The 15741-nt window shown below is 39.7% G+C and overlaps 1 protein-coding gene across 1 annotated transcript; it reads right to left on the bottom strand.

Moving 5' to 3' along the window:
• Positions 1-2970: 2970 nt before the first annotated feature.
• Positions 2971-4357, bottom strand: LOC134227002 (protein obstructor-E-like). Its single transcript, XM_062708164.1, has 2 exons — positions 3746-4357; positions 2971-3274 (listed from the first exon to the last, which is right to left on the bottom strand). The coding sequence occupies exons 1-2, from the start codon at positions 4355-4357 to the stop codon at positions 3038-3040; spliced, it is 849 nt and encodes a 282-aa protein (XP_062564148.1). The 3' UTR covers positions 2971-3037.
• Positions 4358-15741: the final 11384 nt, after the last annotated feature.

The following is a 15741-nucleotide window of genomic DNA, read 5'->3' as shown; positions in this document are numbered from 1 at the left end:
TCACAAACTCAAAACTTCCAAAATTCAAAAATTCAAAATTCAAAATTCAAAAATTCAAAAATTCAAAAATTCAAAAATTCAAAATTCAAAAATTCAAAATTCGAAAATTCAAAATTCAAAAATTCAAAAATTTAAAAATTCAAAATTCAAAATTCAAAAATCAAAATTCAAAAATTAAAAAAATTCTAAAATTCCTAAATTCAAAAATTCAAAAAATCAACAATAAAAATTTAAAATTTTTCAAAAGTTCAAAATTCAAAAATTCAAAAATTCAAAAATTCAAAATTCAAAATTCAAAAATTCAAAATTCAAAATTCAAAAATTCAAAATTCAACAATACAAAAATTCAAAATTCAAAAATTCAAAATTTAAAAATTTAAAATTCAAAATTCAAAATTCAAAACTTCAAAATTCAAAATTCAAATTCTAAAATTCTAAAATTTTAAAATTCTAAAATTCTAAAATTCAAAATTCAAAAATTCAAAAATTCTAAATTCAAAATCAAAAATTCAAAAATTCAAAAATTTAAAAATTCAAAAATTCAAAAATTCAAAAATTTAAAAATTCAAAAATTCAAAAATTCAAAAATTCAAAAATTCAAAAATTCAAAAATTCAAAAATTCTAAAATTCTAAAATTCTAAAATTCTAAAATTCTAAAATTCTAAAATTCTAAAATTCTAAAATTCTAAAATTCTAAAATTCTAAAATTCTAAAATTCTAAAATTCTAAAATTCTAAAATTCTAAAATTCTAAAATTCTAAAGTTCTAAAATTCTAAAATTCTAAAATTCTAAAATTCTAAAATTCTAAAATTCTAAAATTCTAAAATTCTAAAATTTAAAAATTTAAATTCAAAAATTTAAAAATTTAAAAATTTAAAAATTCAAAATTTCAAAAATTCAAAAATTCAAAAATCCAAAAATTTTAAATTCAAAAATTCAAAAATTCAAAAATTCAAAAATTCAAAAATTCAAGAATTTTAAATTCAAAAATTCCAAAATTTAAACATTGAAAATTTAAAAATTCTAAGATTCAAAAATTTTAAAACTCAAAAATTCAAAAATTCTAAAATTTAAAAACATAAAAATTTAAAAATTTAAAAACTTAAGTATTTTAAATTTCAAAAATTCAAATCGACAATATCAAATAAAAGTCGTTATTATAAATATATAGATCTCGCGTGAAAACATGTTTAATACCTCTTATAAGTGTATTGGTTTGAATATAATTAGGATACCCCATAGCCGAACATTTCATACTCTATAAAGCGAATTTTAACGATATATCATTGTTGGAAAATTGTCATGTCCTTAATCTGTACGCCTGCCGAGAAAATTCGTTTATTTATGCATTAATAACAGATAAATATCCATGTAACGAATGTTCGGATTATGAGTCTGTTCGGGATTTGAGTCTAAACGGTACCAAAAATGTGGATCGGTTAATCTTTAAAATAAAATTACCAACCCCGTAAATATGCGAAATATATGTATGTGTGTTTGTATGTACAACGTGATTATCCTGATTACTCGCTCGTGCTCGGTACTCTCGGTAGAAGATGAGTGCACCGCAAGAGCGCATCGAGATTTGGTCGACTTGCTGACCTCAACAAGCGTCCTGGTTCGCGCGAAATGGTGGCGTGAACGGATATTGACTCGAGTGGGTACCTTGTTGTTCAGTATACCACCTGGGTAGAGCGTGGGTTGCAGTCAACCAATGCAATGTAGATGGGACGAACAACGGAAGAAAATGTGAATGTTGCTCGGTCGAGATAAATTTGAAATTAACTTTAATAATTAATTTTGCACATGTTTTGTTGTTCGGGTCAGGTACATGATTCCATTGGACTGCAATGATGCTTGGTAATTGAATTTCGTCGTGTAGAATAGAATAAAAGTTTAACGGCGAAAACAGTTCGACTTTATATAGATTAATTCAGCCTCAAATCCTTCATTTGTACTACCTCGCTCATGCAAGTCTATTGATTGTCTATAATCTCTAATGTTATCAGCGAATTTTAAAATTTACCCAATGACAACAACATTGTCCAGGATATGATCAATATGGATGAGTGATCAATGATGTTTGTGTCCAGAATTCCAAGAAAAATCTTTCTGCGTTGCATTGTGCATTCTTCCATAAGGGTTTTAAAACCAAACTGACAATACTTTTGTTGAAAGATACAATAAATAAATGAGTTTCAAAATAATGAACTTACAACTTCAGGACATCAAATAAATTTCAGCAATCGATAAACTTTTTCCTTTCCCAAACTTTTTATAACCATTAAAACATTATCAGCCTGAAGCCATCATAATCTGAGCTCTGCTTTGAGATCCGAGCGTTCTTATAATCTTACTTCTTCCGGATCGAAGGACACCAACTTTTCAATCCGGTGTTCAAGCTAAACTTTCGTTTGCCAAAAGCCTAACGATTAGATTTGCATAAATTTACAATCATTTCAAATTACGCATCGGCGTGTGCCGTGTGCGGTAGTTTTCCCTCCACATCATTTGAAAGTCGTTGATCGGCTCAGTATATATGGTTTGTATCCAAGCGTACCATTATTTACTTTTCATACTTCTACGTGTGGTATAAGACAATTTGAAGAAAATATAGCAAGGAAACATGACAACATGAGAATATTGATAACGAAATATGTAGCCGCTGTCAGCAAAACTGTTTTTGAATAGCGTTGGAATTTGCGGTAGATGTTTTGCAAGCTTTGGCTAAATATTTCAGTAGCACGTGTCTGTCTATTAGCTGTGGTACGATAATGGCGCTGAAAGCCGTTTCCAACTATTTTAATAAGAACATTTCTAGAGCTTTTTGAAATTAAGTTGAATGGGATAGTATTAACTCGTTTTAAACTATTTTGAAATAGCTTCCCAGGTCAGATTTAGTTCTGATACAAAGCAAATATTATACAACATACAATTTTTATTTGAATACAGGTATTTTTATCGGAACTCAAGCAATTGTAATTCACAGTTTTTTAGATCGCGTATCATGTTTAAAAAAACTCAAAAACATTAGATCACGTTTTGATTTGTACTCCAAACACGCCTGTAGGATCCGTCACGCATTGGGAGCCCTCATCTCCTCGTGGTCGGCACGTTCTAGTGTTAATGTCAAAGATCAACCCTGCAGCACAAGATAGCGGCCCAATTCTGTCTCCATCCAGGCAAATGAAATACGTCGAACAGGACCCAGCCTCGGGGATGTAATGTAGTCCGGTCGGTGGACATTCGGTGCTGATTGGTGGATCAGGGACCTGGATGAAAAATTAAAAGTGAAAGCGAAGTATTACTCCACCATTGAGAAACACAAATTTTCATTCTAATATTAGTCCTATACAAAAAAAAGTGTTGCTTTTCTCCGCACTAGCTCGAAAATTCTAATAAGGGGCCATCCACAAAGCTGAAATAATAAAAATGACAGTGCCCGGATCACCTCCCCTCCTATAAAAATGACAGTTGTGCGCTACTTCAGTTTTGAATGGAGTGCCCTTGGTTTCAGTTTTGTATTCCATGAAGATTATCCCTAATCTAAGAAGTTTGTCGAAAGATGGGGGTGGGGGCGGTGTTGAAAATCGTCGATATTTGCATGACGTACTTTGTGGATCATCTTTTAAACATTTGTAACTGCCTATCACCATTTTTTCACTTCGGTTCTTCAACAAATTTATATAGATATTGTACATTAAATTTAAATCTACACTATTCACGTAATGATCGCAACTTACCAAACATTCCACATTAGCCGCCAGATCACAGCGCCTGCTGATGGGGTCGAACAACAGCCCATCGTTGCATGCATGCGAAATTCCTCCAACTGGCTCTCTTCGGAAGCAAATGTAATACCGAGAGCAGTCTCGTGGATCTGGTACCATTGTGGCCTGCTCTGGATTAATATCATTCGGACAAATACCTTGCAAACAGTTCACATTGTCTTCAACATCGCAAATCCTTAGGACCGGATCGAACATCAGTCCAGCTGAACATTCTCTCAGAAATCCTATTCCGCCGGCACAAAGCGTGTACTTTCGGCATTCGTTTTCGATTGGGAAAAACTCCGGAATCGGATTAACACCCGGTTCCGTGGTAGACTCCTCGCAAATAAGGCATACCACATTCCACGGGTAGTCACATTTTTGTTCCTCCTCGTTAAAGTGAAATCCATCCGGACACCGACCGGGAACAGCTGTTTGGCGGACGCACGTAAAAAAGGCTTCACATTCTCTAAAATCGTTGGCGAAGAACCCGTCCGGACGACCAAGACATCGATTTGCTTCCAGAAAGGGAATCGCTCCAAGGAAGATTGTGGTATAAAGCAGAAGAACGGCTGTTCTTTGCATTTCACTTTTCAGCACGTCGAACACAGATTTGTTGAATTTCTTCGATTTTTGCAAACCGACTGACGATGAGAACACCAGCAGCCTCTTTCAAATATCGTTGAACCGAAAATTTCGATCATGTTGAGACTGTCTAATCTCCGATAACACGTGCAGGTGCGATAACCTGTTTGCATTGACGTAGCTGATTTTATTATCACTTTATCAAATACCTTGGCATTCGTATTTTCTTATATATAACGAGTGCATCTGATGTAGTCGCAGTTGGTACAATTATTTTTAGGTAATCACAGTTCGTTGCTTAATGCTCGGATCATCCAAAAATTGCGCAGCATATTTTGGGGACATTCACTCTAATAGCTCAAATTTGTATTGGATAATGTTAGATTCTTTTTCTTCATTGGCCTTACATCTCCCACTGGGACATTGCCGCCTCGCAGCTTAGTGTTCATTAAGCACTTCCACAGTTATTAACTGCGAGGTTTCTAAGCCAAGTTAACATTTCTGCATTCGTATATCACGAGGCTAACACGATTATACTTTTATGCCCATGGAAGTCGAGATAATTTCCAAACCGAAAATTGCCTAGACCGGCACCGGGAATCGAACCCAGCCACCCTAAGTATGGTCTTGCTTTGTAGTCGCGCAACTTTATGCACGGCTAAGGAGAGCCCCAATGTTAGATTACTGGTTTCTAATTTACGACGATAAGTACTCCATCGGTAATGCCACATACGAAACCATGTCTAACCACAAACGATGTAGTATCATATCACTGTGCGATTAAAGTTCGATATGAAAAAATAGTCGACCAGACGACATGCTAGACATATATCATACGCACAAGGAGCTCACTGAGCACACACTGGATGTGTGCAATGAGTCATACTAGGGGAAGTATTATTCAATTTACTTATCTTTAGTATCAGATAGGTAGAGAAGCTCAGAGAGTAGACTGGATTAACAACTTGCATTTGTGAGCCGTTATGTTCAACAAGGCATCTAATCCAGTTCTGGACGCTCGTCACAAAGCTAAGCTTAACGATCCTAATGAATTTCCAAACACACACGACTTCCTAGTTCCTAATTTTTAGTCGCCCAACATCTCTACTTTTATTATTTGTTTATGTGAAGTTTGATACAATTCAATCAGTTCACCACTAATACCTAATTGGTCCTGTTTATTGTTTATTTCTTCCGTTCATTTCGTTTTTACGTCAAGGACTACGTCTGTCTTTTCTATATTGGGGTACACTTTAATCGATACTTGATACTGCAGCTCTTCGATGAACCTACGCCGAATAGAGTACCCTTTCCAACGGGCCAAACGCTCCCAGTCGTCCTGAACATTGAGCGCCCTCAGGTCCTCTTCAACTGCAAAAAGCCATCGTGTACGCGGCCTTCAACGAAGCCTGCGGCATCTTCCGGGCTCTCTACTAGATATTATCTTCGCTTGACATTCTTCCGGCATACAAACAACATGTCCATCCCACCGTAGTCTGCAGCACCTTACGCTCAACCACTCCGAAAGCTCTCCGATCAGCCTCCTTTAACGTCCATGTTTCATGGCCGTATAAAGCCACCGGAAGAATCTGAGTAGTATACAGCGCGAATTTTGTCTTTGTTGGCAGAATACGGAACTTAAGCTGATTACGAAGTCCGTAATAAGCACTATTTGCAGCTGCAATACGCCTTTTCACCTCGCGGGTAACATCATTATCTTCCTCTTAAAAGGCACAAAAGCCTCTTCCACGGCGATAAATCCCGATAATTTCGATATCGCCCGCAAAGCATAGGAGCATATGCGATCTTGTGATAATGGTACCGCTATTTGCACATCAGCTCTCCTAATCGCTCCCTCGAGCGCTAGATTTAACAGTAGATTCGAGAGTGCATCACCCTGTTTTAATCCATCTAAGGTAACAAATGATGTCGATATTTCATTCCTAACTCTTACACTTGATTTCGATCCGTCCAACGAATCAGTCGTATCAGTTTCGCCGGAAAACCATGTTCTAGCATAAGCGATCCCGCGCCGCCAGTGGCGATGCTGAAAATTTATTACAAATTGTGGTGTCAGTTAGTTTTTGGAAAGGCGCATTGAGGAAAGAAAATTGGTTCTTCTCATTTTCAGAAAAGAAGGGTTTAATTGTAAAAATGGACTGTTTCGGTGGCATCGGCCATTTTGATTGGGATTTATCGCAAAGAGCGGTTTAACAATTTATAACACATTCCACCAACAAAGTATACGTTTTTCTGTTTGTTAACAAGAGCTCTACTTATTATTTTCCATGTATTGGCTATATTTGCTACCCTACTTTAGCGCGCGAATTTGTTATTAATTTTATAATTAGAATATTTTTTTCTTATACTAAAAATTTAATTTGAGAGATACGTATCACTAGGGGTGAACACTCTGTTCTCTATTATTATTTTTATTTATTCAGACTAAGGCCGAAGTGTCCTGTGCGGTATATAAGAGTCTTCTCCATTCGGCTCGGTCGATGGCTACACGTCGCCAACCACGCAGTCTACGGAGGGTCCGCAAGTCATCTTCCACCTGATCGATCCACCTTGCCCGCTGCGCACCTCGCCTTCTTGTGCCCGTTGGATCGTTGTCGAGAACCATTTTCACCGGGCTACTGTCCGACATTCTGGCTACGTGCCCGGCCCACCGCAGATTTTCGCGATGTGAACGATGGATGGTTCTCTCAACAGCTGATGCAATTCGTGGTTAATTCGCCTTCTCCACGTACCGTCCGCCATCTGCACCCCACCATAGATGGTACGCAGCACTTTCCTTACAAAAACTCCCAGTGCGCGTTGGTCCTCCACGAGTATCGTCCAGGTCTCGTGTCCGTAGAGGACTACCGGTCTAATGAGCGTTTTGTAGATTGTCAGTTTGGTACGGTGGCGAACTCCATTCGATCGGAGCGTCTTGCGGAGTCCAAAGTATGTACGGTTTCCAGCCACTATGCGTCTCCGAATTTCCCTGCTGGTATCATTTTCGGCAGTCACCAGTGAGCCCAAGTACACAAATTCTTCTACCACCTCGATTTCGTCACCACCGATGCAAACTCGCGGTGGGTGGCTCACATTGTCTTCTCTTGAACCTCTTCCTATCATATACTTCGTCTTCGACGTGTTGATGACTAGTCCGATCCGCTTAGCTTCCCTCTTCATTCTGATGTAGGCTTCCTCTATCTTCTCAAAGTTACGTGCCATAATATCTATGTCGTCGGCGAAGCCAAATAGCTGGACGGACTTATTGAAAATTGTACCACTCGTGTTAATCCCTGCTCTTCGTATTACTCCTTCCAAAGCGATGTTGAATAACAGACACGAAAGACCATCACCTTGCCGTAACCCTCTGCGGGTTTCGAAGGGACTCGAGAATGCCCCTGAAACTCGAACTACGCACATCACCCGATCCATCGTCGCTTTGATCAACCGTGTCAGTTTATCCGGAAATCCGTGTTCGTGCATTAGCTGCCATAGCTGGTCCCGATCGATTGTATCATATGCGGCTTTGAAGTCGATGAATAGATGATGTGTGGGCACGTTGTATTCGCGGCATTTCTGCAGTACTTGGCGAATGGCGAACACCTGGTCTGTGGTGGAGCGTTCACCCATAAATCCCGCCTGGTACTGCCCCACAAACTCTCTTGCAATTGGTGTTAGTCGGCGGCATAAAATTTGGGAGAGTACCTTGTAGGCGGCGTTCAGCAATGTGATTGCGCGGTAGTTGCTACAATCCAGCTTATCGTCCTTTTTGTAGATGGGACACACGACACCTTCCATCCACTCATGCGGCAAAACTTCCTCCTCCCAAATCTTGGTAATAACCCAGTGCATCGCTCTAGCCAGTGCCTCACCACCGTGTTTAAATAGCTCTCCTGGTAGTTGGTCAACCCCAGGGGCTTTGTTGTTCTTCAGCCGGCCAATCTCCTTCTGGATTTCCTGGAGATCCGAAGCCGAAAGTCGCATGTCCTGTGCGCGTTCCCCCAGGTCCATCACCACACTGCCATCTTCGTCTGCCACATCGTTATTAGCGCGGTACAGTTGCTCCGTCTCTTCACGGTCTCGATCTTGTCTCGTTCGCCCTCGTGCGGTGTTGCAGCAATCTCGCCCATGCTGCATTCTTTTCTTCTACTAACTGCTCACATTCGCCGTCATACCAGTCGTTTCTCTGATCCGGGGGCACCGTTCCAAGTGCAGCGGTTGCGGTGCTACCAATGGCGGATCGAATATCTCTCCAGCCATCTTCAAGAGACGCTGCGCCTAGCTGCTCTTCCGTTGAGAGTGCCACTTCCAGCTGCTGCGCGTATTCTTGGGCTAGTCTACCGTCTTGTAGCCGCCCAATGTTAGGCCGCGGCGTCCGACTTCGACGCGTGTTGTACACCGTCGAGAGTTTTGAGCGCAGGCATACTGCAACGAGGTAGTGGTCGGATTCAATATTCGCACTGCGGTAAGTGCGGACGTTCGTTATGGCGGACGTTCGTTATGTCGATTAGAACGTGGTCGATTTGGTTTTCCGTTTCTTGGTTAGGTGATTTCCATGTGGTCTTGTGGATATTTTTGCGGGGAGAGAAGGTGCTTCGGACTACCATTCCGCGGGAGGCTGCGAACACTCTGTTCTCTGAACAGTTTAAAACTATTTATAAGGTAATTCTGTTAGAATTCATTTCTATACTATACATAATAGCCCTGTTTGTCTGTCCGGTGACTAGCCAACCAGACGCAGCACGCGGGGAAATTCTCACAAAAAATAAAATATTTGACACTTTAATTCTTTTTTTACTATCAGATGCAGAAAACAAAACCAGTGACAACCTTAGACAACCAGACACAGCATTTGATGAAAAAAATCACATACAACAGACGTTGTAAATTTTCATTTTTGAAAAAAAAAACTTTGTAAGAAAAAACACTTGCCACGGGCGCTACTGCGTCCACAAAAAAACTAGTATTATATATTTATTCTATTTTCTTATTTACGTTGGACCACAGTGTCCAACAAGACGCTTTTTTATACGATTCAAGAGCGTTGACCCATACGTCGGCCATCTTGCCCTGGTGTCCGCATACGTTAATACGATCACTCGTCCTGACCCGCCATCCGTTGGCAGCTAAACGGAGTGCGAGGGACCGCTAGCCTTCCTGCGTACGGTTTACGTATGATCGGGTAGCGTACCAGCACCGCCGACAACCCCCTCTCCGCATCTATAGATCGGCCGTAAAGGACTTGAGCCCCCACCGCCGTTACGTTCCGGCCGGTAGGCACTACGCTCCGTGCCGCTGTGCATGCCCAGAACATCGCATGTCATCCTAGCCCCCGGTTGACGATTCGCTGGTTATTCTACACCCATGGCCATGAGCTCTTTGTTAACAAGAGTTTGTTAACACGAGTTTCTATCGGTGGTGACGAAATCGAGGTGGTTGAAGAATTCGTGTACTTGGGCTCACTGGTGACCGCCGATAACGATACCAGCAAAGAAATACGGAGACGCATCATGGCAGGAAATCGTACGTACTTTGGACTCCGCAAAACGCTCCGATCGAATAGAGTTCGCCGCCGTACCAAACCGACTATCTACAAAACGCTTATTGGACCGGTATTTCTCTACGGACACGAGACCTGGACGATGCTCGTGGAGGACCAACGCGCACTGGGAGTTTGTTATCGTTCCTTTCGCTATTCCTAATTAATTGCATGAAAACCCAGTGGTATAAGCGCCACTCTCATAAATGAGAGACCACTGGTCGTGTGTTTTATGTTGACCGACTATGTTGTTTATGTGCATGAGTGCAATTCTCAGGGGAACGGTTTTTTCGGTAAACGCTAAAAAGGGATGTTCAACAAATCGGAAACGACGTAGCAGAGGTAGACGCACTGAAAAGTGAAAAATTCTACACGTGCTCGCAAGAGAGAGAGAAACGATCACCCGGGCGGACTAATTACCTCAGGGCTATGGTCGTATTAATGACAAATCTAGTGTGAATTCATTTATATAGTTTTATATTCATTCATTCTTTTTTAAACGTAGGTGTAAATGTATGTGTCAATGTTGTGTGTGTAATCATGGCCATGGGTTTGGGTTACGCTCTCGTTGCTACCAGCGGTTCGCCAACCGGGGGCTAGTATGGCATGCGATGTTATGGGCATGCACAGCGTAGTGCCTACCGGCCGGAACGTCACGGCGGTGGCTAACAGCCCCCTGAAACGGCTGTCATCTGCATACAATATGATTGAAGCCGAAAACTTGGTGCTAGCTGTCAACCTGTGGCTTTAAGCATGGAACACAGTGATGCATGCGACAATATCGCTCGTGGAGAGATTTAATTCGAATAAAAAATAAAGAAACAGTTTTTTTTTAAAAGCGCACTATCTAAAATATGTTTCATAAATTTATTGCAATTATCTACATATATAGCTGATTCGTTAATTTTAGATACACATGTTTCGTTATAGCGCAAAAGTTATCAGCACAATAACAATGTAACAATAACAAATACCAAATTATTAATACACCCAGGTTTTTTTACACGGTTTGGTTTGGGTCGTTTAAGACCATCAGCGTCAATGAAGCAATGAGTTAACCATACGAAAAAAATCACAAAAAATCAAAGAAAAAAAACTGCGAAAGTTCAGGTTAACCGAGAAATTAATGAAATCCAACCGTGTAAAAAAAAACCTGGGTGTAATAACAAATTTGTCAGATCTGCCTGATACCCATGTCGATATCTAAACGGTTTGATGGATGTCTGAAGGAATTTGACAAATATGTGGCATTGTGATAAAGAGTGGGCCTTCAATTTCTAATGCATCGTTCTGTTAAAAAAAAATGCTAGTAGGAAGAATAAGACTGCACACCAATTAACTGATTGATCAGCAATGATTTATTTTTCCTCCAAATTGAGGAAAACACTATTCTCGTTGGAATCTGAAGCAAAATAAAAAAACGCTGGTATCTCCAGCAGTTTTCTGTGCATGTTTGAATTTTGTTTAAATAAATAAAATAATTGTTTATTTTGCTGCTCAGAAATGCGGTGTAATTGCAAAGTGCATTGATCCAAATTCCGTAGTTAAAATAACGCGTTCAATCGCCAAAACATTTAAAATTTGAATCTCTTGATTCAATCTGCAGAAAATAGAACAAAGCTGTGCAACAGTTCTTCTGAACCTAAATTAATCTGAGGCAGCTGCTGGGAGAATGCATGTTTCAGATTCATATTAAAATTAAATGCAGCAGAACAATTTGAATCACTACTAATCTGATTTAATTCTTAGGTTACTTAGGATTCTTAAGATTAACTCATAATCGACAAAAATTCAAATGTTACACATTTGCTACATGAGCAGTATGGTTAGGTTTCTCGTCAGCTAACAGAACTTTTTCCGGTGCATGATTATTGGCAGCTCGATAGTTATTATTTTTAATCTCCTGACTTTTACGCTAAGTCCATTACGCTTCAAAAAACTGTTACATAAAACACCTGTCGATGACACGTACAATGACGTACAATGATAGATTTACGTTTTAATGGTTTTGGGGGTGCACCAGCCTTTCTTAAGACTGGGTATTTTTTAAATCTTCGAACTGGCACTTTAAAGTTTAGCGTAAATGTTGCATTTTGGACCCCGTGAGGAAGTGCAACCCTTGTGCTTATATCTTTCAAATGAGACGTGTGGTACAAGCAAAAATCACAGAATTTCATAGATGAAAGTCTTATTCATGAAAAGGAAGTTTGAAATGAACATCGGATGTTTATAAATTGCTTAGATTTTTAACTATCTGAAATGAAAATATTCTTCGTTTTGGAAAGTGCAACATATTTTGGATCCCCAAATGTACACATTTTGGAAAACCCCCTTTTAGTCTGTTCAAAAATGAATTTTCAATTTGCACAGGTCATTTGAGCTAAAGCAAAGTCTTATCCTTCGATTGACATGCATCAATGAGAAGATTGCAGAGATTTAAATTTGCAATTTCAACATAAACTAGTTGGGTTCGTTCTAAGATATTCAATGATGTATGCTCTGAAGCGTAACGTATTGTAACGCTTGCCTTCTTGAAAAAAATGATTTCATTTACATTTCATCCAAATATCATTATTTTCGCACAGGAAACTAGGCAAACACATTCGAAGCAATTTTATTTGCATAAAAACCATGCGTGATTCAGCAGTGGCATTGAATTTAGTTCAGATATCAATAAAATGTCAGCAGGAGGGTCCAAAATATGTAGGGGTCCAAATAAATTTGGTTACCCTAATTTTTCGGTAAATGAGACGGACCTTAATGTTTGTTTTCATTCGGATTCTGATAAACTTATTTCTCGAACATGTAAACATACTGTGATGAAACAATATTAAATTTCCGGTTCAGGCATCCCCAAATTATCATAATCGGATGATAATTGACAGAGTTACAATATGTTTATTTAATTTCTCCCAAAATTTTGCTTAACCCAGTTAATGTGGTCATCAACAGCATCTTACGAGCGCTAATGGCCGCTTATTTTAAGCTCTTTTAGTAGAATGTCTAGAAGTAATTCGATTTAACCCTTTTGTTACCGACAGGGTACCCGGGTACCTTTTTCGTTTTCAAGTGAAATTTTTTTGGGGTTCTAAACATCGCAGGAAATTGAAACTCCGTGACATCTTCAAACTCGGCAAAATTTAGGTTTGAGTGGTATCAAAATGAAAATTCAGTAAGGAGGGGACTTGTGGAGGGGCTTCTGAATATTTTTACCCCGTAACATACCGACAGGGTAGCCGGGTACCCACGTTTTGGTATGACCATAACTTCGTCAGTTTTGGACGATTTGGACGATTCCGTTTGCTATGGATTCAGAAATTCATCCTCTATCCGATCGATGTCACATAGGACCAATCCGGATTACCTGGTTACCGGAGTTCCGGATTTGCTAGACCATGTCTCAAAAGTGGAGAAGTTGATCTTATAGAATCCAAATGATGATTCCTTGGATCCTGAGTTACCAGTTTCGCAGAACATTCGAGGATTATGATTTCTCAACGTATTAGGACCACGTGATCATATGGACTCAGAACGGACATCCCGGAATAGGTTCCCGTGGGCCCTAAAGTGGCCGCAAATTCATTCCTGGCAATATGGGTATCAAAATTCTTGAAATTGTTTCGGGAACATGTTATTCATATAGTTGAAACCATAGGATGGATATGAACCGGAACGGTAATTCTGGAACAGGTTCCCGGAGGGCCCGTAGTGGCCAAAAACTCATTTAGAATAAACCGTAGCAATATGGGTATCAAAATTATTGGAATTGTTCCGGAAACATGTTTTCCATGTAGTTCAGACCATAGGATGGATATGAACCGGAACGGTCATTCTGGAACAGGTTCCCGTAGGGGCCAAACACTCATTTAGAATAAACCCTGGCAATATGGGTATCAAAATTTTTGGAATCGTTCCGGAAACATGTTTTCCATGTACTTGAGTTGAGACCATAGATTGGATATGACCTAGAACGGTCCTTCTGGAACAGGTTCCCGGAGGGCCTAAAGTGGCCATTAATTCATTTGGTAGAAACCCTGGCAATATGGGTATCAAAATTCTTGGAATTGTCCCGGAGACATGTTTTTCATGTAGTTGAGGCCATAGAATGGATATCAACCGGAACGGTCATTCTGGAACAAGTTCCCGGAAGGCCAGTAGGGGCCAAAACTCATTTAGAATAAACCCTGGCAATATGGGTATCAAAATTCTTGGAATTGTTCCGGAAACATGTTATTCATGTAGTTGAGACCATAGGATGAATATCAACCGGAATGGTCATTCTTGAACAGTTTCTCGGAGGCCTAAAGTGACCATAAATTCATTTAGAATAAACCCTGGCAATATAATAACGTGACAAAAGCGGGACGTGATAAAATCGGGTCGAAAATGTGATAAAGTCGGAGGTAGATAAAATCGGGTCAACACTGTGTAACTTTTCACTTCTCTCTTCTCAGTTCTCTCATTTCACTTTTTATTTCCACTTCTCACTGCTCACTTCTCACTATTCACTCTTCACTTCTAATTCGACCCAAGAATCATTCGGCCTAACAGCGATTCAGCCTTATGACCCAACATCGGTCCCATCTTCTTGGAAAAACATGTTTCCGAAAATATTCCAAGAATTTTGATGCCAGGGTTTCTTCAGAATAAGTTTGTGGCCACTTTAGGCCCCACGGGAACCTATTCCAGGATGACCGGTCCGTTGTCAAACCATCCAATGGTCCAATTACTTATCAGATCATGCTTCCGAAACAATTTCATGATTTTTAATACCAATATTGCCAGGGTTTCTTCAGAATAAGTTTGTGGCCACTTTAGGCCCCACGGGAACCTGCTCCAGGATGACCGGTCCGTTGTCAAACCATCCAATGGTCCAATTACTTATCAGATCATGCTTCCGAAACAATTTCATGATTTTTAATACCAATATTGCCAGGGTTTCTTCAAAATGAGTTTGTGGCCACTTTAGGCCCCTCGGGAATCTGTTCCAGTATGACCGGTCCGTTGTCAAACCATCCTATGGTCCAATTACTTATCGGATCATGCTTCCGATACAATTTCATGAACTTTGACACCCACATTGCAAGGGTTTCTTCAAAATGAGTTTGTGGCCACTTTAGGCCCCACGGGAACCTATTCCAGGATGACCGGTCCGTTGTCAAACCATCCAATGGTCCAATTACTTATCAGATCATGCTTCCGAAACAATTTCATGATTTTTAATACCAATATTGCCAGGGTTTCTTCAGAATAAGTTTGTGGCCACTTTAGGCCCTACGGGAACCTGTTCCAGGATGACCGGTCCGTTGTAAAACCATCCAATGGTCCAATTACTCATCAGATCATGCTTCCGAAACAATTTCATGATTTTTAATACCAATATTGCCAGGGTTTCTTCAGAATAAGTTTGTGGCCACTTTAGGCCCGACGGGAACCTGTTTCCGGAACAACCGTTCCGGGATTAATTCATAAGATGGTCCTGTAACGTAGTTAAGTTATATTCTTTAAATTTCCAACGAAGTTTATTAGTCATGACGCAAGAAATCTTCATTTGGTTGAATATATATCTTCAATTTACACATACTTTGGGACTTGGCCCAGTTAATCCGGAATTCCGGTTACCAGGTAATCCGAATCGGTTCTCTGTAACATGTATCGAATAGCGGGTAAGTTCCTGCATCCGTAGCAATCAAAATCGTCAAAATCGGTGAAAAACTGACAATGTTATGATCATTTTAAGTCCGTGGGTACCCGGGTACCCTGTCGGTAACGTAAGGGTGTTTTTTTGTCGGTAACAAAAGGGTTAAAACGGAAAGCAGTACTGGGTTGGACTTTTCTCATACTG

This window comes from Armigeres subalbatus, chromosome 3, assembly GCF_024139115.2.
Source record: "Armigeres subalbatus isolate Guangzhou_Male chromosome 3, GZ_Asu_2, whole genome shotgun sequence".
In the NCBI taxonomy this organism is placed as follows: domain Eukaryota; kingdom Metazoa; phylum Arthropoda; class Insecta; order Diptera; family Culicidae; genus Armigeres; species Armigeres subalbatus.
Note: the sequence above shows the minus strand (reverse complement) of the source record. Positions and strands in the feature narration are given on the sequence as shown.

Excerpts from the sequence above, each read along its gene's own strand:
- LOC134227002 (XM_062708164.1), bottom strand. The coding sequence starts at position 4,357 with ATGCAAAGAACAGCCGTTCTTCTGCTTTATACCACAATCTTCCTTGGA. Across the intron at positions 3,275-3,745 it reads CGGCTAATGTGGAATGTTTG|GTCCCTGATCCACCAATCAG; the intron begins GTAAGTTGCGAT and ends TTTTTCATCCAG.